At 40.9% G+C, this 27,485-nt stretch overlaps 1 protein-coding gene across 1 annotated transcript; it reads right to left on the bottom strand.

The window, feature by feature from the left end:
- On the bottom strand, positions 1 to 26,687 carry LOC112118479 (fibroblast growth factor 9). Its single transcript, XM_024216823.2, has 3 exons — positions 26,106 to 26,687; positions 18,625 to 18,728; positions 1 to 1,975 (listed from the first exon to the last, which is right to left on the bottom strand). Exons 1-3 carry the CDS (start codon positions 26,380 to 26,382, stop codon positions 1,730 to 1,732), a joined length of 627 nt encoding a protein of 208 aa, XP_024072591.1. The 5' UTR covers positions 26,383 to 26,687; the 3' UTR covers positions 1 to 1,729.
- Between the last annotated feature and the right edge of the window lie 798 nt (positions 26,688 to 27,485).

Raw genomic sequence — 27,485 nt, 5'->3', positions numbered from 1 at the left:
GTCTCTGTATGCAGTTGGCTAGGAGTATTAAGGCCGGATCTCTCTCCCAGTGAATTCAGTGGCAAAGTGAAGTAAGGTCAAAACTTAAGTAATACAAAAATTATAAATTCCATTTTGTTAAATATGCTAACAATTTTGCTCCTTTTTCCTCAGAGTATTGTGAAAAATAGTCTCTTTCCTAACAACAAGTTCCAAAATTATTACCAGTAACAATATATGTTTATGTGCTTAACATAAAATGATACAAAATCCATATAAAGTATATTACATATTGTAGTCTCATTTATAGTTTATGAATATTTGAAGGTAACTTCAGGGAAAAAAAACAAGTATAATACTTTCCCCCTCATTGTCATTACTGATAGAGATTTATTAGTTTCATTTTGCAAGTTTTACTTTAAGAAGGGTGCTAATATCATGTATTATGACAGTTCACACTGAAAGCAATTTTCCATAAAAGATGTTACAATGACCCCTATGGAACTTGTATAATTTCATAGCAGATAGTCAAGTGCACAAATAAACATGTTTACAAGAGAGATCCTGTTAACCTGGTTCTTGCCCTCTTAAACCATTCTGTGCTATCTGTGATAATCTTAATTAGTACAACCGTTTATATTAGTTATGTTGTTTCTGGTGTTCTGCTTAAAAAAAAAGCATATTTATCATTTAGCTTTGGTATAATCTGCAATAGGTTTTACCAAGTAAAGTATATACCAACCCCTATATTTTCCACAACTGAGAAGTTTACAATGATGGAATAAGTCACTTTATCAGAGAGGAAATATTACACACACAGAATAAAAGTTGAAGACCCAGTTTTATCTTTAATCCTCTCGGGGTAAGCTATGAAACAAGCAGTCAGAAGAGTGAATACTCAGTGTCATGAGTGGTGTGCATACTTTTACAATAATATGGGCACAGAATAGATTGTCGCCTTTAGTACATTAGGGTCACTAGAATTGTTTTTGTATCCATGCACCTTTTATATTTACTTGCATGAATTTACCACAGGTTCATAGTGGCCTTTGCCATTTTAATGCTTACAGAGCCTAAAGCTTCCAAAATGCCTATCTGGCCTGTACATATTTCATTAAAAATAAACTCTCTATAATAAATAAATATATAAAATAAATAAAATGTTGCCTTTGGAATTTCTATAAATAAATTTAACTTTTTATTTTTTCACTAAGAGGTCTTTGCTTTAAACTCAAGGGGACGATACCCCATGAGCAGTTAACTGAAAAGTCTCTTGTTTAAGTAAGACTGCACCCTCCATGCCTTTGTAAATGCAGCGTACACTTGAGCAGGCCACCAGCCAAAAATCCTGATGAATCAAAGTATGGCAGCTATGCTGATATATGATGAAGTACAACTGATCAAAAATTTAAAAGCGTGTCTATTTCCCAGCATGCATCAGTCCTTTTTCCTCCTTGCTTTTGCTTCTTTCTTTCTTTCTCTTTCATTCTCTCTCACACACACACACTCTCTTCTCTCTCTCTCATAATAAATCAAGCGAGTGGGCATAGGCTCTCCTCCAGGAGGAGAAACCTTTAAGTGCAGAACAAAATCAGCATGTTCCATCCAAGCCTCCATCATACATTATGCATGCGACAAAGTTTGGCAACAGTGGAGCTGATGTGATGGCACAGCTAATCAATAAGAACCCACCGCATTAAACCTTTATAGTGGTTACTTTTTAAGGGCTCAAGTGAAGGAATTGTCTTTGTCAACTTTGGCTTAAAATATCCTTATATAGTTCAGGTACTTTCTCAGGGTCCACGGGTCTCGGTAAAAAATGTGTAAATTTTTGATGCCGTTTAGTCCTAGTCCCTTCTCTTGGAGTCCCATCTTTATTTAACGCAACATAATATCGTCTTCCAGTGTCCACATGTTTATATAGATTTGATGAATATGTATTATACCAGTTTTCTTCAAACTGCTCTCTGAATACGCACTCCTGGGTTAATTTTTCCTGAAAAGACAAAAGAAAAAGCAGTAAGAAACCAGTACTAAAAATAACTTTCTATCCATTTAATGTATGTATTACCATATTTAAAGGAAACATTACAAGATTATCTTTACTTATCGATACCAGTAACTCATTGCAAGTATAGCAAAATGTGCTAGATAAAAATTCCTAATGTTAACTATAGAAAAGATTCAACAGAGCTCCGTTGTTTCTATGTGTTGCCTAAAACAATCACAACATAGACAACTGTGTGTGAAAGCTAAAAAGCTCTTTCAATAACCTGTTTTAAAAAACAATAAAAATAGCAATGCTTTAATTACCACTCATTCTAGAGAGACAAGCAGCTCACAGCCAGGTGATGTTAATGGACTTTTTTTTTTTAAAAATTTTTTTTTTTTTTTTTTTGCTGCAAAGGATTTGAATTGTGAGATACAGCAAAAGGAAAACAGAATTGTTTTGTGGGTTTCAAATATAATTTAATGCCTTAAAATCCAAGTGAGTTTGTTCCAAAGAGTAATCGAAATATTGAATTGAAAGAAATACTATTTGAATATATGTTACTTGGCTTATTAAAACAGAATTTAGAGTCTGACCAATTTGCTAAGCGATAATTCTTCACAGAGATATATAGGACACCTAGGTTTGTCTTTTGTTCCCTTTGCACCTGATCCTCCAGTCCTCAGCCTAGGCATAACTCACATAGGCAACAAAGCAAAGACTCCAGGATCTTGTCCTTCAATGGCTAAAGTAAGAAGAGCTGTAGAGCCAATGAACTCAAAATTGAGGGCCACTGCTCAACACACAGTGGGGAACAGAGTTATCAAGCCCCTGAGAGAGCCTCATATCAGAACACAAGACCTATAGAGTGAGGGAAAGAACTTAAGGAGAAAGTGAAGAAGAGCCTCTGATCTTTATAACATGCGAAGAACTCTGATCCTCCAAGAAGAAAAAATAATTTAGAGCCACTTTTGGCCCCAGATTCATATGCACAGTTGTCAGTGAAATGAATAGGAGCCACATCTATCTATCAGCCAAATTCTGTTTTCAGCTGTAACTCCAGTGGAATGACTCAAATTATTCTGGATTTATACCATGTAACTGAGACTAGAATTAGGTCCTAGGGGACAGATCCTCAGCTGTTGTAAATCAGCATAGTTCCATTGACTTCAACTCAAGCTCTGGCCTTAATTATTATAGAACTCCAATCACTATAATATTTTGCACAAATGATGATAATGCTTTGTATGTTATATGCATTTATTATCAGAAGATCTCCAAGTGCTTGGCAGACATTAACGAATTAAACCTTAAAACACACTTGTGCAGTAGGTATTACACTTTTACAGATGAGGATACAAAAACAGAGTGACCTACGTGAAATGACTTGCCCAAAGTCACAAAGGAAATCTGTGACAAAGACAGGAATAGAGTCCTGACTCCCAGCCCTGGTCTTTAAGCACATGACCACCCTCTCCCACGTGTGTGCATCCTAGATCACAATTTGTAGGCAACTTTTTAAGATGTTTGTATTTATCTTTTTTTGGCGTTTTTGATGGCAATTTAGTGAAATATTTTATACATTGCAACACTGTTCGGGTATTTGTTTCTGTTTAGAAAATGAAGAAAAAAATATTTGTTTTCAATAAATCCTCAAGCATCAGTGGGCCCAATCTTGCAACCTGCTACTTGTGTAAGATTTAATCACACAAGATGCCTCATTGACTTTGAGAGCTGGGATTGCACCAATAACACATTTTTACTGAATTTTTTTTAAAGTTGAGAATTAAATGTGTTCTAGTAGCCTCCCGCAACATATATAGAACATTACACAGGCATCTTTGAGATCAAGATCTTTCTTATACTAACCAAATAATCTTTAAATACTGCTCTTGTCTTAACATTTATTTTACTTTGGGTGATTTTTAAAATTACTTTGTGTTTTTTAATAGCAAAAGCAGATGCTGATTGGTGTTGTATGCTGTGCCTTTAGCTCCACGGGGGACTGAAACTAATTCATATTAAGTTTTCTGCTCTCTGCAGGGAATCAGATCACATGACATGCACTGCAGAATCAGTCCTTGTTAAAAATAGAGATCTTGATAAAATGGTATTCTGTCCTTTCTTGAATCCATTAATTATTTATTCACTTCATCTACATTTCATACATACTGAGAAATAGTCTTTTAGTACTATCAAATGTATATTTTTATAAGTATTTTCCCATACCCAGGTATACAGTTTAAAATACTCTATCCCTTCATCTGGAAGGCTTAATCAATTATGACAACACTACAGTATACTTAATCATCAGACCTTGATTGAGTTTATTTATTATACTGCATTCTGTATTCCTTCCACATATTTTTCACCTTACAGTTTCAATTTCTATATTATGAAGAGTTCCCAATTTTCCTTTTGGAACATAGCTAGACCTTTTTTGTACCATATCAAAATTATTCATTTAGGAAAAATTGGTATGAGATCCATATAGTACACACTGTAATATTTTTCTTCCCAGGATATGGGTGATAATTTATACATATATAAACAATCATATTTTTATGTGAAATGTGTATTTATAATATCATGAACTGATACGGTATGGCAGTCTAGGACAGTTGGAAATTTGGGGTTTGGTCTACAGATCATTGCAGTAAATAGACTTCCATTGACTTTGATGGACTTTGGACAAGGTGCTCTGTTAGCTAGTGATGTAACACTAATCCACGACCAAATGCAGATTGCATCTGATTTTTCCCTCCCTATCCTCTCCCCACATGGCTGCCACAGCAATAGAGGCCATATAAGTTCTGAGATAGATAGAAATTGCTATTAATCAATATTGCAAAAAGCTGCAGTAGTTTACACCCATATTATGAGTGCCCGTGCATCTTATTCAAGACAGAAGCACACATAATTTACGTGGAGGAGAATACATAGGAGCAGAGAATGATGCATGCATGCAGTAGTTTTGAGCAATAACATACGTGAACCCAGCTGGAATACCCTTTTGTCCTTCCAGCTCAGTATGTGAACCATTCACAAAAAGCCAACCCTGAGGTTTTGGGAGGGAATATTATTGGTAAGTGTTTCCCCCTCTGGCTGTGATTTTCTGAAAGTACATTGTGCATATTCTAAAAGCAGAAGTTGGCCTTAGAGTACTCCATTGCTTCTCTGTGGTGTGATCCGTAGCTTATTTAATTTTTTTTTTTAATTACTCATCTGCGCATACTTTACAGTACAATGTATTATTTAATCTTACTAGATGAATTCTGCTCGAGACCGACACATACATCAAACATATCTAAGTGGGATAGCAGTGGAAACTCTAACCTTTACTCCTGCGAGTTAGAGTTTCCACTGCTAATCAAGTAAGGCTCTGCTCAAGATTTGACCTCGGAACTATACAAATCAGATGTTGCACAACACACCATGTTTCCAACTAAGACCGTTTATAGAGTATTCCACTATAAAGCGATCAATTCTCATTTTACTGTATTTCCATGTTTTACCTCTTTTAGCTTATTTAACTGTAGCTGTTAATATAATATGTATCTTTGAACTATTCAATTCTATCACAGGGCCCAAGTGATGAATATGGATTTAATTCAGAAGTCTGCTAACCTGGTGCTTTGGAAGAAAATCTGGTGAACATTAGCTACTATGGAAACCCCATTCTCTTTTTATATATTATCCACAACTTAGCAGGGAGAAAACAGTAATTACAACATCAAAACTTTCAGCCAGCCCCATTAAAAGACAGACTATGAATTAATAAAGTGTCGGACTATCGGACACCACAATGGATGCCTGACTAGATTATTTTTAAAATATATTCTTGAGGAGCAGCTAATTTAAAATGTAGAATAATAAAATAAGAAAATGTTTAATCCATATGGGTATTACTCTGAAAATGACTTCATTGTAAGGCTAATTACTTTTATTGGACAAATATTTCATATTATATATTTGTGTTGCTTAGTAAATGAAAACAAAGTATAGTATCCTGGGCAAAAATATTCAGTATCTTTTTTGCCCTTTTAAGGCCTGTTAATTGGGGCTACATTTAAAGCTGTATAATGATTTTGAAATCTGACCATTTACCCCATCCTTACTAAAATGACAATAAACATGCCATCTATCCTGCTTGTTGTACACTCTTATTTCTACGCAACACATCATTTTGTCCTTCTTCACGTGGACTACTACATTGATTTGAATCAAAGAAGCCACTTTACGTGTAAATGCTTAATCCAAAAGTCCCAGCACATTATAAAAATAAGTAAATTTGATTTGGTCAAAACTCTTTCTATATCTACTCTACATCACAGCCATGATAGTTAACCCTCTCTTAAGAAGAGTTATGTTTTCAGATATATTCTCCCCTAAATATGTGCTTGCAATGATTTGAGAATTGGCCTGCTAAACACAGGGTTGTGAGTTCAATCCTTGAGGGGGCCATTTAGGGATCTGGGGCAAAAATCTGTCAGGGACAGTACTTGGTCCTGCTGTGAAGGCAGGGGACTGGACTCGATAACCTTTCAAGGTCCCTTCCAGCTCTATGAGATAGGTATATCACAATAATGAAAGTTATGTGCTCAATGAGAGGAAAACATAACTATACAAAATGTAATGAACAGACTCTTTTAATTTTTAAGCACTTTTCCTCACTTTTTTACTTGCAAATTAGGGCATTATATATAAAATTGGTCTCATACTCAGTCTGAATAGGCTATTAAACATAAACATATTACATTATTTACTCTAACTGAAGAGCGATCATAAATATTACAGCAGCCATACACAGGGTTACTTTCTTGTCTGATCTCACATATTTAGCAAGATTGGTCCCTGGTTGGATGGAAGATCTCTAGGGAAACCACAGCTACTGTTGGAAGAGGTACTGGTGACTGAGGAGTGTCACTTTTCTTTTTGAGTTGGTGAACGGAGCTGGATAAGCACTTTAGTTGAATATATTATTTCCTGCACATTGCCATTTTTCTCCGACAAATATGTTCAAGCAATATTTTTGGCAATATTCAGCCAGAATACTATCATACCTAATACTATTTATTAAATCATTTGACAAATGATGACAAAAATGTTATTTGGTTTTTTTAAACTTTTATTGCTGCTGAAACAATGCCCAGCATTATACAGCTGAAGGAGACGACTATCAAATAATGCACCAAACTGAAATTCAGGCCAGTTATGACACTTTTCACAAAAGCAGGGATGTTAGGCAAAATGTAATTACCCAATTGGGATTCAGCCAAGACACTTGGCCTATCTCAAGTCACTTTGTATTTTCAAATGGCTACTGTTTTAATCTTAGCTTCCTGTTCTAAAGGGTTGTGTATGACAAACAATTGCATTATGTTATACATATGTGAAGGTTTTATTATGAATACACCTTCACTTACTATATTCTGCGTTTGTTTATCTTCAATCATCTGGAAGCATTTTTCAAGCATTATTGTATCCAACATCTTCTATCCAAAACAATCCTAAAATTACCAGCATAGCTGGTAGAACATGGTCTGCTTGTTGGCGGTGTGAGCAGAAGGGCCAATGACTGACTGGACATAGAAACTATGGTCTCTCTAGCTCAGAGATGAGACACATTGGCAGGGCAGCAAAACTTGCTGTTCTTTATATAAGGAGAAGATTTCAGCATTGATGATTAAATCCTGGGAGTTTTGCCATTGACTTCACTAGAGCCAGAATATCTATCGGGGTGCTGGAACAATTTTCATAGTGGGGATGCTCAGAGCCATTGAACCAAACTGTAAACCCTGTGTATAACGGAAACCACTTCAAGCAGCAGCACCCTTAGTTCCAGGACCTACAATATCTATCCATCAATCAATAAATCACACACACACACACACACCTCTATCTCAACGCCACAAGACAGTCTTTCATTTTACTGACACTCACTCTATTTGGATTGCAACTTTCCTAAGACACCAGAGAAGTTTTTAATATGTGCTTTCACTGGATATGTAATCATTTATTTCAACATTTAAAATAACTCCAGTGCGGATGGATTTACTTCTGCCAGCAGTGACTGTGCACTGTGTACATCTGTTTACTTGTTCTAATGTATATATAGGAACACTTTAATTATAGTCAGTTGAATGAAGTAGATAACTGCATTTACTTCAATGTTTGGATACTGAGATACTTGCAAACTCATCCACAGCGAGATGATCATGCTAAGGGCCTCCACAGGCTTCCATTGAAAGAAACTGCAGAACTCTCAAGGGAGAGCCTCAGCTGTATAAATTGTCATAGATCTATTGACTTCAAAAGTTGAAGAACTGCTCAAAATTTACTTAGGCAGGATTGGGACTTGTGTTGTTTTCTTTACCAGTCTTGCCCAACAAAGTCAGTCTGTAAGGAAAACAACCAAAAGGCCAATTCTTGAGTGTTTTCCTATTGTCTTCAGTGCCAACAGGATTGGGATTATTCTGTGCCATACACTATTTACACCACTAACTTCTTTATTTTAGGGTTGCCTTCCATACTCAAGAGTACAGCTGCCAATATGATCAGTGCATCTGATTCAGAACACTTGGCTGAATGAGTCTCAGTGAGCCCTTCCAAGAATCTGAAAACAAGGTTTACATGTTTTATATTATGCAAACTGACATCAGACCCAGCCCAATTTCTACTGAAGGGAGTAGAAAAATTCTCATTAACTTAAGTGGGAGTTGGATCAGGCTTATAATGATAACAGGAAAAAAATTAAAACACTAAATGAATCATTTCAGACACATTCAGATTATTGAGGAGTGTAACTTGACCCAGGCCATCCTTGCTCCCCATATTCTATGGGGTCAAAAGGTATCAAATATGTAAAATCAGGTATACTGCCCTGCAATCATACTATATATTCAGAAGACTATACTATATACTATGTTGTAAGACACAGTAATATGAAGTAACTTTTTAAATATATTCAGACATATTACCGTATATACTCGTTCATAAGTCGAATTTTTTTAGTAAAAAAGGGACGCACCAGAGACAGGGGTCGGCTTATGAACGGGTATAGAGAGGGAGAGGTGGGACACAGCCCCTCCCCCCAACAGAGGGAGCAAGGAGACGCAGCACAGCCAGCAGAGCCAGAAGGGAAGAGGCGGGGCCAGAGTCTCTCCGCTTCTGGCCACGCTGCTCTCCCCCCAACCTCCAAAGCAGCTGCAGCTCCGGGGCTGGCAGGCTGCAACTGTGCCGCTTGGCCCCACCCCACAGAGCAGGCTGTGGCCGCGCTGCCGGGGCATGCTGCGGCCGTGCCGCTGGAGCACGCTGCGGCCGTGCCGCCCGGCCCGGCCCAGCCCGCTGGAATATGCTGCAGCCGCACCGCCAGGTCTGGCCCGCCGGAGCAGGCTGTGGCCGCGCTGCCCAGCCTGCCGGAGCAACTCCAGCCAGGCCAGAGACATCCTCCCCGGCCCTCCCCAGATAAGGTGGGAAGGGATGGGATGGGGAGAGTGTGGGGGTCCCAGGCTGGGGGGGGGGTCATGTGGGGGGTGGTCACGGGGGTTACTCCCTTGACTCCCAGCTTCTCCCCCCCCAAAAAAATTCCCCACCAGTTGCTGTTCCGGCCGGTCAGGGTCAGGGTAAGCAGCTTGCATGCTGGGACACTTTGTTTACTTAGGTTTACCTCCGTGCCTGCGGACGCTCGAGGTAAACAAACCATCTCAGACCACCAGAGGCTTATCTTGATGGCCCGGGAGCCAAAGTTTGCTGACCCTTGAATTATAGGGTCGGCTTATGAACGGGTTATAAAAATTTTCCATTTTTACTTATCCATCTTGGGAGGGTCGGCTTATAAACGAACCAGCTTATGATCGAGTATATACGGTAATTTAACCAAACTTTGTTTAAATACAATGAATATATATAAAATGTAGCCAGGCTGTTCAATCAGTATCATTAGATAAAGTTGTCCTTTATAAGTACAAATCAATATTTAAAAGAGTCATATGATCCATAACATTTTGCCCCAATGCCCAAAATAAAAATATTTTTATAATAATACAGAAATAGTAATAGCAATTTATAGAATTTAGAATATTTAATTTTAGATTCTTTCAGTAAAATAGTTTGTTCAAGCTCTGGTAAATTAGATTTCTAGGCCCCAATCCTTCTACAGGCTCTTTGGCGGCTTACCCGCACATTATACAGGATTGGGATCTTATAATACTATAATTCTAGAATCAAAACTGTGGATGCAATTTAAACTTCTGTGTTGGACAAGTTTTTAGGTCTATTAAAAAAAAAAAACACATACACCTCTAACTCGATATAACGCTACCCGATATAACACGAATTTGGATATAACGCGGTAAAGCAGTGCTCCAGGGGGGCAGGGCTGCACACTCCAGTGGATCATTTTTTGGCTCCCAAGGACAGCGTTATATCGAGGTAGAGGTGTACTATTAATTTTGGACAGATCTAGTCATGCAAAGCCTCCACTGGAGTCTGGCAAGATCTTGCTGAGTTTGCTGGGTACTGCGTACCCGATGCCATATCTAATGTTAGTCTCCCACAGAATCTACTTGAGGCTACTGAATGTAACCCTTTCATTGGTCAGCTAAGCAGAAATAAACTGATATTAAGGCCATTGTGTCACACTTGCTCCCTAACCCACTGCCCCAAACCACCACCACCACTTTTACCTGGCAGGATTCATTATCTTCTTACATTTTAGCTATTTAAAGATTATGGGTCTGGGTTTGTCAGCATACCATTTTTTTGCTCTTACACTTTGGGGAATTGAAGACCCAATTTAAATATTTCAGGGAGCAACTACTGAAGAAAACTAATCATATTTTTCCCTTTAAGACAGTCAGTGATCCTTAACATTCAAAGGCTGTTTCTTCTAGTTTTGTTTTCCAGATTATCCACTTTTCACATTTGTCCATTCTGAGTTTCGATGAGATAATTTTGCCCTAAAATTACTTGTTTCAATATTGTTTGTCATTCATTTTCTAAATAGGACATGAGATTTAACATCAGAGTTCTCTCAGAAAGGCCAGGAATATATTCTGTGCTGTTGTGATTTAAGTTAGGCTCTCAGAGGTGCAACTGTTTCAGCCATCAGTGACGGCTTAGACAAGTCAGCTGCCTTGGGTGTTTTGTTAACTACCCTCTCCCCCACACCCCAATCCTGAAAAAACAGTGGAATCCATCTTTAATTGTTCAAAATTTATCCAGGCAATTAATTGCAGCTTTGATGACAGAAACTTTCTCTAGTAAACTTTTTATAAGACCTACTGTACAGTTTAGCATAATTAACATTCCTTGCTTCAGAAAAGTTTGGGATTTGAATAGCTGGGGAGCAGCAAATCAGGAATGCGGTATACTTTAAAAAGACACGCAGGGAAGCTCGCACAACACTTGCCAATTTCTTTTGGCCCCCAACTTTCATGAGCATCCAAAATTTGAACACATTTTTTAAACAAAGTGAGGGAGGGGAAAAGGTCAGTAAATCAAGGATTAAGTAATGTCCTGCTTTGGCATATTTTAGTTTATGATGTGTCTGTCATTTAACTAAAAGAAATAATGCTACTTCTTTCATATGGCTTGGCTAGGTAGCAATGATTACAAATCTATATCTAGTTTTGATAGTCAGCATGTTGCTGCAGTAGTGAGCTGGGGAATGTCCTTGAGGCCTCTGGTGAAAGAATGAAGGGGACACTCAGATATGATGTGCTCCATTGTTTGTGCCTGGTGACAACAGTCGCATAAAGGTGCTTGCCTCATTTTCCATTTAAAGGGGGTTTGTCCACATCTCCAATGAGATGTCCTGAAGCAATTCAATCTGCACCAGTCTTTCCAACATAAGTCAAAACCCAGTGGTTCCTCAGCAGCGTCAATAACGAGCTATTTGTTTTGAGCTGTTGAAATGTTCCGTGTGGCTCTCCATTGAACCTCAGCATCAAAGTTGAGTGTAAGGGTCTTGATGCAGTTCTACAGAGGGTTGCAGGATTTTAATCTTGTCTTTGGTGGGTTCTGCATGTCATCATGCAATGGGATCCTCGTGTTTGCATTGACATGGTTGAGAAAGCCAGATTTTTGGGCAGCTTTTCCAATCTGTGGAAGCTGGATGTGCGATAGGACCGGGAGCCAGTCTACTGGGATCGATTTGAGCATCCCTGACACTACACATATGGCGTTATTCATTCAATGACTCTATAACAGTATTACATGACTGGTACGTTGCATCGTAAGAAATTGATCATAGAATCAGAGATAACAGAATCTGAGAGAATCACTTAGGTCATTCAGTCTTATCCCTTTCAGTTTCATAAGACTATGCTGAGGCCTAGTCAATATTTCAAATGAAGCCCTATAAAGAAAATCTAGGTGCTGTAGGTAGTATGCTGGTGATTCATTAGCGCTTCCCTTTAAATCAATAGTGAACCAATGTCCCTGCACAGTGCCAGGGATTATAACTGAATTTTAGACAACACAACCAGGGCCAATTTCCAGTTTTACTAAAAAAGTTAATCTGCCCAGATGAACAGAGAGTATACCCACGTTCTCAAAACTAGGTATACATGTTCATATGCTGATTTCAGATGGCACAGTACCCCCACACCCCAAAAATCCCCCTTTCTTTTCCATAGAAATTCCTCCATACCTTTGCTACCATCTCGGTTACTTGCTGAAGCATCCTTCAACCTGCATCCACTCCCACCCCATACATCCTGGAGGAACAGCACTGGGCTATTAACACTACTCAAGTTTTAACAGGCCTGCCCCATACAAATCCTAAAAGGGTCATCTGGGAAGCTGAGGACAGACTAGAAACCTTAGGCAGGTTTTCCCTATCTACGGCTACTGAGGATCAGCGGGCATCTTTCAGGCCTGTAGGCTCAACAAAGATGGAGCCAGCAGTAGGGCAGGCTGTTTCCTGCCCCATCACAGAGGGAGAGAGAAAGGCTCAAGTTCCTCTTCCCTTCCCCTCCAACAACAAAGACTCTTTTAGAACTGGGGGTCAGAAGAAAAGCAGCCACATCAACTCTTGCAGAAAAAGAGATGAGATAATGAGCACCTTTGGTTACACCAGAGTGTGGCAGAAAGCAGTAATGAAAGCCGCCAAGTCACTGCCTAGAAAAACACAAAAGAAAAGAGGGGATTCCTGCAGGAGGGGAACAAAATTGCAACACCTGTAAAATTTCAGATGAAACCTGTAAATTTCGTCTGCTTTCATGTGAACCTTCAAGCAATCTTGTCCTAATGAAACCTATCAGCAAAAGTTCATAACCAGAGATGCAAAAGTTTTTGATGAAAACAGGGTCAAATTTGTCATGATTAATATGAATATGGATAGTTTTTTCCAAACCAGTTCTATTCCGATCACCCTCAAGCTAAAGACACCAGCTTCCACATGATTAGCCCAAGCCTGGCATTGCCTTGTGAGTCCTGAGCATCTATTGCCATTAAACATTACATGGCACTTTTTAGAAGCATATGGGTGTTAACCCGAGTGTAATGGCCAAATTCCAACTTGGATAATTGCCTCTGTCTACTTAAAACAACCCCCTTTCCCCAGGCAGGGAAGCTTCTCTTAAATTTGCCTCCTGAAAGTGCTTTTAAATCAGCAGGCCTTCCAGGCCCGTAAGCCTAACTTCAGTAAGAGGCAAATTGGTTGAAACTATAGTAAAGAACAGACTTATCAGACACACAGATGAACACGATTAGTTGAGGGAAGAGTCAACATAGCTTTTGTAAGGGGAAATCATGCCTCACCAATTCCATTAGAATTCTTTTGGGGGGGGGTGTCAACAAACATTTGGACAAGGGTGATCCAGTGGATATAGTGTACTTGGACTTTCAGAAAGCTTTTGACAAGGTCCCTCAACAAAGGCTCTTAAGCAAAGTAAGCAGTCATAGGATAAGTGGGAAGGTGCTCTGATGGATCAGTAACTGGTTAAAAAATGGAAAACTAAGGGTAGGAATAAATGGTCAGTTTTCAGAATGGAGAGAGGTAAATAGTGGTATCCCCCAGGGATCTCTACTGGGACCAGTGCAGTTCAACATATTCATAAATGATCTGGAAAAAGGGGTAAAAAAGGTGGCAAAGTGTGCAGATGATACAAAATTACTCAAGATAGTTAAGTCCAAAGCTGACTGCAAACAGTTGCAAAGGGATGTCTCAAAACTGAGAGACTGGGCATCAAAAATGGCAGATGAAATTCAATGTTGATAAATGCAAAGTAATGCACATTGGAACTACATACAAATGATGATACAAATACATACAAAATGATAGGATCTAAATTAACTGTTTCCACTCAACAAAGGAATCTTGGAGTTACTGTGGATAGATCTCTGAAAACATCTGCTCAAAGTGCAGTGGCAGTCAAAAAAGGCTAACAGAATGTTAGGAACCATTAGGAAAGGGATAGATAATAAGACAGAAAAGATTATAATGCCATTAGATAAATCTATGGTGTGCCCACACCATGAATACTGCATGTAGTTCTGGTCACCCCATCATAATAAATAAATAAATAAATAAAATAAAAAAAGATATATTAGAATTGGAAACGGTACAGAGAAGGGCAACAAAAATGATTAGGGGTATGGAACAGATTCCATATGAGGGGAGATTAAAAAGACTAGGACTGTTCATCTTGGAAAAGAGACAACTAAGGGGGAAAATGATAGAAGTCTATAAAATCATCACTGGTGTGGAGAAAGTGAATAAGGAAGTGTTATTTACTCCTTCACATAACACAAGAACAAGGGGTCACCCAATGAAAAGAATAGGCAGTAGGTTTAAAACAAACAAAAGGAAGTACTTCTTCACACAACACACAGTCAACCTGTGGAACTAATTGCCTGGGGATGTTATGAAGGCCAAAACTACAACAGGGTTCAAAAAAGAACTAGATAATTTCATGGACTATAGGTTCGTCAATGGCTATTAGCCAAGATGGATGGGGATGCAACCCCATGCTCTGATTGCCAGAATCTGGGACTGGATGACAGGGGATGGATCACTTGATGATTGTCTGTTCTATTCATTCCCTTTGAAGCACCTGGCATTGGCCACTGCCAGAAGGCAGAATACTGGGCTTGATGGGCCATTATGCTGTGCAATGAGGTTGGTACCTAAAGACTTCCCTGCTCCCCCTCCCAGGAGAGGCTGATCTCACAGTGGTGGTGAAGGGAAGTGGATTCTAAGGTATTTGGGATTTTTCAGGATCAAAGATGCTAAGTGTTATTGCAAGGTGACATTATTTTCCAATAGTGTTTTTTCTGTCCTGTTCTTACATATCTGCAGTGATGTTTTGACTACTTACCTAGCCCAATTACTCTTAAGATCTTTTTTCCCCTAACATATAGCCTAAACTTTTTCTCACTTAGTTTCCTTGCTCCTTGTCCTACCATTTGAGAGACCAAATAATTCTCTTCTTTTATTTACATTGTAGTCTGAAAGGTATTTATGGAATGTGACATTATGCCCTCTTACCTACACCAAGTTATTTTCTGTGGACTATGAAAATGTCTCTTCTCAAAATGTCTTATTTGCCAATCTTTGGATTTCTTATATATGTCCTTGCAAATTTACGGGAACAAACCAGAAGCGCATATAATAACACAGATGAAGTCCTGACAAGATGCTGTAGCAAGGTATTATTACCTTCCTAAGCAATACACCCACACTATAATATATGTCTCTTCAAACACACACAGTGCTTTTGTCGTGCAAGGTCATGCTTAGTTTTCTATAGATTATTTCATGTAGGTCTTAATCAAATTAGCTATTTTCTAGACAAATAATTTACAGACTGAAACACAGATATTCATTTCCTCTTCCAGTATCAAAACTTCACTTATATCTATATTAAATCTCATCCTGTTGCATGTGCTCTATGGTGAAGGGGAATCATAGGGGAGTCAACATGAGTGGAAGGGACAAAGTAGCTGCACAGAAGGAAAAGTTACTACAAAGCAGCCTCCCAATTATGGCCAAAGAGAACTACCTCTGGCCTCTCCACGGATGCAACACAAATACTCAGTTTTGCATGGTCAAGGCCAGAACATGGGGGTAGAGACGAGGACTCTGAAAACAGCCACTCTACATAGCATGTTCCTACCTGAGAGCAGCTTGTTACAAAGAAAAATCATTTTACAGGCATTTAAGATTTTAAATGTTATGATGATGATGGAGGAGCTCCTCCTTTTGAAGCTTACATATTGTGAAGAGGGGAGGACAAACAGCTAGTGGGGATCTACCTAAGAGGCTGTGCTTTAGGAAAGCCAGGGGGGGGTCAAGATTTGCCAAAACTGACACTGTTGTTCCCAGCAATTTCTTGCCTTCTGTGAGAATTGTCAGTAGTCACATACCCTGAGTGTTCTACTCTGCCACCTGTCCCATCTCCAATGGTGCTAAAGATATCTCAGGATAAGGCCTCAAATTCCATGCCTTTTAACACAAAAAAGGGAGGATATGTGCCTTAAGGCAGTTGATTTGGAAGTATTGGACACACTTCACACCTTTTATAATGTTCATCCAGAGATATTTCAATGTAAATACATATTCTTCCCTCTCACTGCATCTACACTAGCAAAGTTAGTACCTGTTAACAGTAACAACCAGCAGAAATGCACCTGCTCTGATCCTATTACACTAATGTAGACTAGGTACTTTTGACACTGTCATAAAAACCTGCTTTGAGCCCTGTGTCCACTAGCATTTGCACAGTAGCTGAAATATGGGTACTAATTTTGCTAGTGTTGACAAGGCTTTTGAGTATCATAACACTGAGTAGCCATTAGATCTTATGTTTCATTGAAAGTAATACAATTCGATTATCATCAATCTTTGGTATGCTGCATCTCTGTAGTATGAGGACAGGCAATCTCTTGTCATGCATTTAAAAATGGAACTCCCCAGTCTGGCAATCATCCAATCTGAAGGGCTCCATTTTTTAAAATATAACTTTGAAGAAACGTTTAACAAGGAATATTTTCACTAGTTCAGTGTGACATTATAATACAAACCTAACATGGAAAAGTTCTGTCACATTACTAAAATTAACTTCCCAAATCCATTTATTAAAGCCTCATCAGTAAAAAGGAGTCATTTTAAAATTATTTTCCTTTTGTTATCCTTAGATATTTGCTTTAAATAAAATCTGGAAAGTGTAGCATAATTTAATTGGTTCATTGGACATATGTTTATCTGCTTAAATGATTCACCTCATGAACTGAAAATCAGTAATATTACTGTTGTTTCTCTGCATAATTCAGCCATATAACTGCTTCATAAGTTAACTGGTTCTTTGGACTATTGATCAATTGCACAATAATTATTTCTTAAGATCGCCCATTTAATCACCTCTGTCCTTCTGGACTCTCCTCCCACACCCCTCAAGCCCCACTTCTCTCATCCTGCTCCATCTCCAAAAAAAGGGCAGTCATCCCTGACTCCTCTATCTATCTCCCTGCTCTCATGGAGAATGGTGTCAGAGGACAGAGGATGAAACCTGGATCTCCCTTGGAAACTGCTCTGCTGCTCATGTGGAAGCTACGCACTCCCCACCCCAAATCATCCCCAATGGAACATATGTTGGGGGCACTGGGCTTCTCCTCTCCCGCTCTTTGTGCTCACAGCCCCTCCCTCGCTCCTTCAAACAACATTTCCTCCGACACTTCTCACCTATCCCCTCCCTGTAGCTGTCATCTACTACCCACCTCACTCTTCCCCAACCCTTTTCTCACTGACTAACTCCTGACTCTCCTATCTCATCCTCAGTGCCATGCCAAACTCTCCACCACCTTCAACTCCTTTCTCCCTCTCATTGCAAGGCCTGTCCCAGCAATCCCTAGCTCTTGCTCATCACCAGTATCTGATTCCTCCTGCCCCTGAAGAAAGCCCAGTGACTACACAACTTTCATCTATTCATGTTCTCTCCTTCATCAGTCCTGCCACCCTCCTTCACTACTTCTTCATTCTGACTCTCATGCTGGAAATCCCTAGACACCATTTTTCCTCCCTCCTCAAACCCTCCCTGCCCCTCTCTCTCTCTCACAATCTTGCCAAGTTTTCAAACACAAGAACAACAAACTTCTTTTCCTCGCTTTTGGGGCCCTGCATAATTTAGCCTCTCCCTACCTCTCCATTCTTGGAACTTCTGCTGCCCCTTCCAAGGACGATAACTTTTATCACTGGTTCTCCATACATCCCTTATGCCTGAAAACCGCTCCCCCAATATATCCACAAACCAGCCACCTTGTCCTAACTAAAATCCCTCCTTATGACCGACTTCTACTACGATGCCTACTGTAAATGGCCTGTTAGCCATGATCATTTATAAACAAGGGACATTAAAACTTCCTGACTACTATCATTTAAAAAAAAAAAACTTGAAAGTTGTAGTCTGTCTACATAATCACTCTTCCCTGCCACTGTTACCCTTGTCCTCCCCGCTTGTTTATTACATTGACTTGCTCCATCTTGTCTTAAGTTAGATTGTAAAATATTTAAAGCAGCGACTATGGGTTTGTACAATGCCTAGCACAATGGACCTCAGATCTCATTAGGGCTTCTGGGAGCTACTGTAACACTAATAATAATTAATGGAATCAGATGAGAGCATGATTTTTGAAACTGGTAAGGAACTTACCGAGCCATACAGTTCTCCTTTTTCATTCATTCCAAGATAGAGTCCACTGTCTACCCCTCGAATGCTGACCAGGCCCACTGCTATACTGATAAATTCCAGTATACCTGCAAAATACAGAACAAAAGAAATGTACAGGATGTTTCCATTTGAAGATTATTTGCTTTTGATTGATCACTAATTGACAAGGAGATATTATCAAAATTGTTTTTCCACTTTAGGGCTGTCTCTCCAACAAGTAGGAGAACTACTGAATGTGTTATTTTAAAATACACAATATGTGAAACAGTTAACTCTCCTAAGCCTCTACTAGAATGATGCATTGCAGATAGCATAAGGGTGTCAAGCGAAGAGATTATTCTCAACCTTTCCCAGCATTTTTTAAACAAAACTCTACAGCATGGTCATATTACACAATGTTTATCAGTATCCTGATTTGCACCACAAACAATAAATTCAAAGAAAAAATGTAAAGTATTCAGATAGATTCCTTAATCATGTTAATTTTGGCTATGAAATTTGTTTTGCCAAATAAATCCCTAAAAACATGTTTTAATAAAAATTGCAAGAGGAAAATAAAATGTTATATGTTTGCTATGAGAAGCATTTATTTCCAAGCATCATCAAATGAGGAATACATACATGGAAAGAAATCTACTCACAGCGCAGTCCTCCAAAAACTTGAGAAATGAAAATCTGAGGTGCAGTACAGAGCCTCACACACATTTGTCTACAAACTATTCATCTAACTCTCTGGGATGATATTTTTACTCATCCTAACTTTGAAAATTTAAATATTCCTGCTCCAAATAAACCTGCATAAATGATTTTTGTACATTTTACATTAATCTCCCAACGAGGCATTTGTGCACTACAGATCAGAATGTTCTGCAGAGAAACACTGTTTCTGCAAAGTTCCCAGAGTTCAGGGTGCACGTGCATGGTACAGCGAGTATCTGCAACACCAAGTCACCTGGTTCTGGGTTTTTTTCCCCTCCCTTCCCTGCAAATTGCTTACCTCATCAACGAGGATGCTACCACCCAAGACTTGTACAAATCTAGAATTTCAGTGGAACAAAATAGACATCGTTTTTCATTTTGGAGTATTGGTGCAAGACTACTATGATCTCATAACAACTATACTGCAACATTAATACAAAAGAAGCATATTGCTGCATTAAGCTACTTTCTGAACCATATGATAAAATGTAGAGAGGCATTTTCAATAAATTGGTAGAATATGTGTATCTAAAAAAAAGCTTATTGGAAATTATATTTACATAAAACAATAAAATAATAGTGTAATATTGCACTGTTGAGGTTTATCTGGCTAATAAGTACTTTCATGGATTTATGACCAATTAATTTTTCGTCTCTCACAAAATAGTCTGTGCACTAATCAATAACAGGCATGAGCCACATAAATATAATAAAATATAAGTCAAAGCCTATGGGAAAATTTTGTAGCCAAGATAATGTAATGTATTCCCTATAAGGGACTATTGATCATTACTTTATATATTATTCAGCACTGCACTGTATGTTTACAGTTTTGATAACCCTGACATATTAAGGCCTATATATTTTAAATTGCTTTGTACATATGTACATAGAGAGGGGGCTTCACAAATATAGTGGGGAAATATTTGGTAATTATGGAATTTTGTCTTTGAAATAACAACAAGAGATGGTATGCAACATACAGTATTTATGGTGGTGTTTCAGACACAATCAGCCCATTGAAACAATTAAAACTTTCCCCTTATCATTGCATATATACTTCCAAATCTTGTTAATGAGGCTTCTTCTGTAAGGCTTTCATTGAACTATCATATTACTTGATATACATTACCAGGGAATTTTAAATGAGCCAACTCTTATATTAAGTGTATAGCATTCCATATTGTAGCTCTAAGTTAGTAATGTTGAGCATGTATAAAAGTGGAGCATAACCTTAATTGCTACTCTAATTTCAAATATTTAGGTGCACATTGCTGACTGTCTGGGGGGTGGGGGAGAAGTGCTGTCATATGTTCTATTGCAGCACAGTAGCAGATTTTTCAAGGTAACTGGCAATCAACACCCACATATTTGAGATTACAATAGAGCCATATGAATATTTTAAATACACAAGCCCATTCACAACTAGTATTATATATTACACACTAGAGTACTTCAAGAGATTATTTTGGGCCTACCCTGTAGTCCTTACTCTCAAGCAAAACTTTCATTGACTTCATTGGGAGTTTTGCCAGTTTAAGGATTGCATGATTTGGCCTTATGCCCTTGTGAATATTTTCACTTTATAGTTTGTGTAATGTACACGTAGTACTTACAAGTTGAATCGGATAGTAAATTAAAAGGGGTATTTTCCCTTCAAAATTAGAGTAGTCCAAACCAAAATACCAGGACAATACACCTCTAAACTTTGAGGCTTAGGCCCCATTTGTAGTAAAAAATCTGACAGCCTCCAAAATGAAGATATAATTTTCTAAAATGTGTGAGCATCTTATTCTCAGACACTGAGTATTTCTGCTTCGAGGCAGAATCCAACTTCTCTCTAAGGAAGTTGGGAAGAAACTTCTCCTGTGGGAAGGTTATTCAACAAATGCCTGCATCGGTATTTCTTGCACCTTCCTCTAAACGATCTAATACTAGACCATGTTAGAGATACTGGACTAGATAGACCATTTGTCTGACCATGTAGAGCAATTCCTATATTCCTACCAATGTCATGGGAGGTGAGTGGGTACAACTTTTATCTAGTCTAATACACAATAGTAAAGAATGGAACTACGAATGTATTTTCTTTGGCCTTAAATAATGAATACCACCTTTCAGCTAGGGACTGTGTTTGTCCCACCCTTTGTACATTTCTGTTTTTCACTCAATATAGTTATTTATTTTTCATATTGCAGGACTGAGGCACATGTGGCTTCCACTTAACACCCTAAAATGTCATAAATCACCAATACACTAAATAAGCATCATTGCCATCAGCGAGTTATTTGTGAAGTTTCCAGAGAGGAGGTAATGAGGTGCCCAGCAGAGAGGAGGGAAGCCACAAAGGACCTGGAGCCAAAGAGCTAGGTAAATAGCACTGTGCTCTAGTATATTTAGCAGGTGATAATGCTTCCACAGAAAAAATAGAGAGGAGGAAAAAAGATATACTCCCTGGCTATGAAGTTACTGAAGTTCAGACTCATGAAACAGATAGCTCAAAATGGGAAGGGGAATACAGGAAAGAGAAGGGGGGGCGGGATTTCCCAGGCTTTCCCCTAATCCCTACAGATCACTGGAGCAGCCCTGCTGCTGCAGCTTCTTTCTGGACACCTACTGTCTGCTTTTGGAAAGCTCCGATTTTGGCACTCAGCTGGAACAAACATTTCAGCTGGGAAGTACTGCCTGCCAGTCACAGCTGTCACCTCTCTTTTCCTACATGGCCACAGTAGGCCAATTAAAACACCAGAGAGCAGCTACAACTCCCCGAGAGGCAGGAGGGCCCCTCAGGCTTTGACAGAGCATGTTGACCCTAGATAACTTAAAATAGCTGGCAAAATTGCTGGTTGTATTGGTCAGTGGCAACCGCAACTCAGCTGCAGTTCCAAGGATGCTATGTTTTGTTGTAGTTACTGCATCCAGAGGTGTTACAACGTTTCTGGGGGTGGTGCTGCTGCATCATCGCCACCACACACACAGAGCAGCAGTCACTAACGGGGGAGGGGAAGAGAGAAAATGGGAACATTTTTTCTTGCAGGCTTCCTTTCCTCTCTCTGGTGTCCTTTATTTCTCATCCAGGCCCCTGGAATGTAGTCCTTACTCAGGCTAGACACCCCTGAACTCAGTGAGAGTTTTCCTTGTGCAAAGACTGGATAGCCACCTGTCTTGGATGATTTAGACATAACAATTCCTGCATCTTGGAGGAGGTTAGACTAGATGACCCTTGCAGTCCCTTCTAACCATATGGTTCTATGATTCTAAGACTAAAGGATAGAGCTAGCTACCTGCATTTTTTTTTACAATGCCAGCCCTGTCCCCAACCCAGTCCCTTCCAAGAAGTGAGTGGAGGGGGTAAAAAAAAAAAGAGAGAGAGACGAGATCACATATACACACCACCAGAAGGAGGAAGGGAAAAGTGCCAGAAGCTGTTTCTGCTGCTTCCACTCCTGTTTCTGGAGCTATTGTCTGCACCCCCCCCTTCAGCCGGGCGGGCAGCAGGGGAAAGGATGTTAGTCACATACACTGCAGCCACTGCCCAAGGATTGCTGCAGAGATGCTCTAGGTCAGGCCATGCAGCACCCTGTGGATCACTGGCCTCCACAAGGGGAAGAAACCCCGCTAGATTTATTGTTCCCTGCCTTGGCGAGCACCTCAGCCTGCCCCCTGTCTCCCACAGGCTCAACTCTGGCTGGTCCCGAAGTAGCTCCATAAAACACACTGCGCCCACACACACCTTTCTCCCGAACAAAACTCGGATCCCAAGCCTAACACAGTCGCAGGCTCGCAGCGGTCACGGGTGACTTATATAGACAGTCGAGTGGGTGGTTTGCAGGAGCTTCCTCCTTCCCTTGTTGCTGGTACAGATGCTGATTGCTGCGCTTCTTTGTGGCTGCGGGTCCCGAAGCGGAGGTCACCTCTCAGCATCTTCCCCCCCCCCCCGCCCCCCTGCATATTCCTGGGTTTTTAATGCTGTGCATGCAGTGCGGTGCTGACGCAGAGGGCACGCCTCTCACTGTCCCGGAGTTACTGAATTTACAATGACTCCACTGTCTACCAAATGCCCTAGACCAAAGGAGACTGCATCAAAAAAATCCTTTGTCACCCCAGAGAGATAAGGCTTTGATCACATGGGATGGCATGGGGGGAGCTAATTCTGCTGTCACTGCGCGATTTTTTAAGGTGTACGTTTGGCTGTAAAAATACAAACTATTAAGGCTCCCAGAACACAGGCGAGCTGGATTCATGGCACGCCTCCAAAATTGCATCCCAAAGTCGACTTTTTAGCTGAGGGCTCCTCTGGGGCAAAGCGGGGCTCCCAGAGCGCACGGGGGGGGGGGGGTTTCACAAACAGCCTCTGGTCCCCTTTGTCCTCCCTTTTCCTGAGGAACTTCCTGGCTCTGCCCCGAAACCCCCGCTGCCAGCCCTCACCCCACGGCTGCCCCAGTGGGGTCCCGCTAGCTCTGGGACAGGAAGGACCTGGCCGTACGTGCGGCATAGGACGTCCCTGACCTAGAAGATGGAAAGGAGACTTCAGGTCAGCAACATTTACTAAGCGCCCGCCCGCCTGGGCACCGGGGATGCCATCCAGCCCTGGTACACCTGCAAGGAGATAACACCGCCCCACCATAAGTCAAACCAGGACCTCCTCCCAGCGCCTCCACCCCGGGACCCTCCTTTGCAAACCCCCACAGCCCTGCCTGCAAACGGGCAGGAGACCGGCCCCGCGCTTTGCTTCGGCAAACTGCCGGGAAGGCAAAGAGCTCCTCCGCCGAAGCCCCGCCGCAGTGCTAGAGCAGAGCAGCGGCCCCCTCGCAACGGCTCGGGTTCGCTCCCCAGCACTACGGCGGCAAACCCGGGCGCCGGGCAAGAAAACAGGCTTCGAACAACGCGGTCCCCGGCGGCGCGCTGGGCAGGACCAGCTGGCAGCGCCCCTCGGAACGGGGGGAACCCGGAGGGGTGTAGGACCCTGCAGAGTCCCTCCTGCTACGGCCCAGGCAGACGCGCGAAATAGCAGCCGCCGCCGCGCGGCCGCCGTACACCTGCTAGCGGCGTGAGCCCAGCTCGCCTCGGAACACACCCGAGCCGCCTGCTGCCGCTCTCTGGCAGAGTGCTTCCCCGTGCTCTGCAAAGGCGCCAGCTCAGCTCCGTCCGGGAACACACAGCCTGCTCCCGGGGTCTTTAGCTAACCTGTGTGTGCGCGCGCCCACGGCAAGGGCGGGGAGCCGGGGAGAGTGCAACAATCAGGCAGATATTACTGTCAAGCCCTCTCTCAACTTTCGTCCAGAGTTTCGGCTAGGCTGGAAAGCCCAGCTGCATTGCCCGTATTATTTTATTGTCTTCATCCTAGTTTCGGCCAGACAACGGGTGTTACTTCCTCTGTACGTGTGTTTGTGTATAAAATTGCAAATCGTTTAGCAAAACAATCATAAAGCAGGGAAAGCCCTGCCAGTTTCCCTGTTAGCTGCTGCTGCGAGCTCTGAGAGCGGTGTGCTGCTGTGTGTGACTGAAGGAGAGTGTTCGGAAACAACGTTAAATTATCAGACAGAAAAGTCTGACACCGGCTGCTATACGGTGACTGTGCACGTTTTAATCCTCTCCGCCCTCCCTCGAATACCTTTGGAGATCATCCCTTACAACACTGGTATTATCTAAACAGACCCACAAAGCAATAAAATACAATTTAGATCTTGTTCAACATCTGGCATTAAAACATGAAGAGGAGAAAAAAAAACCCACCCCAGGACTTTGTTTTTACGACCTAATTTAAGTGCTGTCAGGTGGGTTCACTCACAAGTTAACTCCTTCCAACAGCCTGGAAGACTGGATAGCTACGAAGGCACCACCCTCCTTAAAAACCAATAAGTCACTCCATCCAAAGTGACTCGGCTACTTTTATATATGCACCCAACAGAGTCTTTAAAATTACACTGCCAGGAGGGTAGCTCCAGGCCTATTTGCCTACGTGTGCGCGCACAGGCTCTTAAAAGTGGATGAAAGCATAAGCCCTCCAGTTCTCAATGCTGAGTCACAAATAGCGACCTCTGGAAATGAAATCCACGGAATGCTCTTTAAAATTAGCTCCCAGCTTTACACACATAGCTCAGAGAGCCCACATTTTGCTGCATGCTTATGGAAAATGACAAGCACCGGTCTTAACTGGATACCTGCGCGCCCTATAATTCCTACCTCCTACAATGTATTGTCATTATTCTTATTTCATGACTAAGATCTTGTTTTATGCACGCAGAGATCATTCAGAGAGAGATCTTGTGCGGACAGGGAGGGTCTGCCGGTGGATCCCTCACTGAAAATCAAGACGATCAGTTTATAATTCAGGTAGTTAACTTATTAAGATTTTTTAAAAATCCTTCCATAAAAGTGGCTACAGACTGAGAGCCACTCCCTTCAGGAAACTCAGTGGATTTTAAATTGTAGTAGTTACTGATTAAAAACCCTTTAAACTCCCGAAATCAGCCCATTCAGTAGAAGCGTCCTGAACAATTAACAAAAACTCCCAATATCTCTCTCTACCCTTAGGCATAACTTAGAGCTAGAAAATATTACTACTAAAAATACTGCAAGTGCCGCTGCTTTGGCTGCTGCAGTTGTGCCACCCGCGTATCTGCATTTCCGTACACATTTCTTTAGCTGGCCCGTCATAACAATAAATCATTCTCCTCCCGTCTCGTTTCCCCCCGTCTTTTTATTAGTTCTATCACAGTATTTCATCACATGACCACTAAAGGGTTAATGATAATACCTACCAAATCTGCTGTGGTCTTGCCTGGTTCCCTGGATAGTACCATTGGGGAAGATTTCTAAATGAAATCCAGTCCTGCAGTATAGCTGCCTCCGCCTGAGGATCCCCTTTAAATGGTCCAAGTCCGTGACTGCAGGCCCCCTGGGTAGCCCACCTGCCTCAGACTGACCCAGGTGGTCACTTAACAAACCCGGACTATCCACCGGCAAAACGGGCACATTCCCAAAGGGTACTGCATCCTGCACACCGAAATAGTTCCCAACTTCACCTAAGGGAGCCATCAGAAGATTCTGTTTTTAGAGAACAAGAATAAACAATAATGGTGCCAAACCCAGGAGATATAAGATTGGGTATATCCACTCCACTTCCCCTCCCTATTGCAGTTACAGAGAAAATGTTCTTTCTTCAATCCATTAAATGCATAAATAAAAGTAATATTCTGTTTTGACTGGTACAGGGTCAAGGTCAAACCCCTGTTAGTCTAAGAAACCACCACTTTATACTCACACACTGACATATTTATAAACATATATATGTGTATATCTATATATATGTATATATATCCCCAGCTCTTAGCAAGCAGTAAGGTCTTCAGCCCATCCAACTGTAATAAGGAAAAAAATCCGTAGTTTCTCCATTTGGTTTAAGATAAGAATGACCATAGCAACTTAAATACCTAGGCGTTATAGGGATTTTTTTTAAGATGCACAGGCTACGTCAGGATTTATGGATTCTGACTCCAGAAAGGCATGCGCTGTTTTTACTCTATAACAGACTGCATACATCAGCATGAATCCTGCAAGGGGGCGGGGGAATCTCACGTTGCTGGCGGAGATAAATCCGAAAAAGAAAAAAAAGAAAAAAACTTTTGACGTCCAGATCTATTATCCAGAATTCTCAGGAGGCTCAGCAGATGTCCGCTGGTTTAGAATTATTGACGATCCACAAGCAAAGCAGAAACGTACAAGTGCTTGTGTCTTTCTTGGCTGGCTCGAAACAGGTGTTGCTTCTGCAGGGCTCCCTGTGAAATGTTGTACTCCAGCACTGAGCTGCAGCTCTTGACTGTGGATCTCCATCCAGCACGCAGAGTGGCGCAGGAAGAGGCATTGGGCTGGGTTTAAGGTAGTCCTGATTGCTACTGGGAGGATTCTCCGAGGTCCTAGCGCTCAGCTCTACCTGCTGCAATACAGATACGGCTCCAGCTCTATTCACTACTTAAAGTAGCTCTCTGACTGCTCTGCGGCAACGTATGCATGCACATAATTAAATAAATGCCCAGAAACTTTATGGTATAAATGAAACACGTGCTTAATGTGTAAAGCCACACTGCTGCTGGAAGCCGGATCTCTTTGGAGATCCCTGCAGAGTCAGGTCCACCATAGCA

This window comes from Terrapene carolina, unplaced genomic scaffold, assembly GCF_002925995.2.
Source record: "Terrapene carolina triunguis isolate 2854851 unplaced genomic scaffold, T_m_triunguis-2.0 Scaffold139, whole genome shotgun sequence".
NCBI classification, from domain to species: Eukaryota; Metazoa; Chordata; order Testudines; family Emydidae; genus Terrapene; species Terrapene triunguis.
Note: the sequence above shows the minus strand (reverse complement) of the source record. Positions and strands in the feature narration are given on the sequence as shown.

Coding starts and splice junctions, on each gene's coding strand:
- LOC112118479 (XM_024216823.2), bottom strand. CDS start 26,382: ATGGCTCCCTTAGGTGAAGTTGGGAACTATTTCGGTGTGCAGGATGCA. Junction 18,729..26,105: donor GCAAGACCACAGCAGATTTG/GTAGGTATTATC, acceptor TGTATTTTGCAG/GTATACTGGAATTTATCAGT. Junction 1,976..18,624: donor AAGGAGAACTGTATGGCTCG/GTAAGTTCCTTA, acceptor TTGTCTTTTCAG/GAAAAATTAACCCAGGAGTG.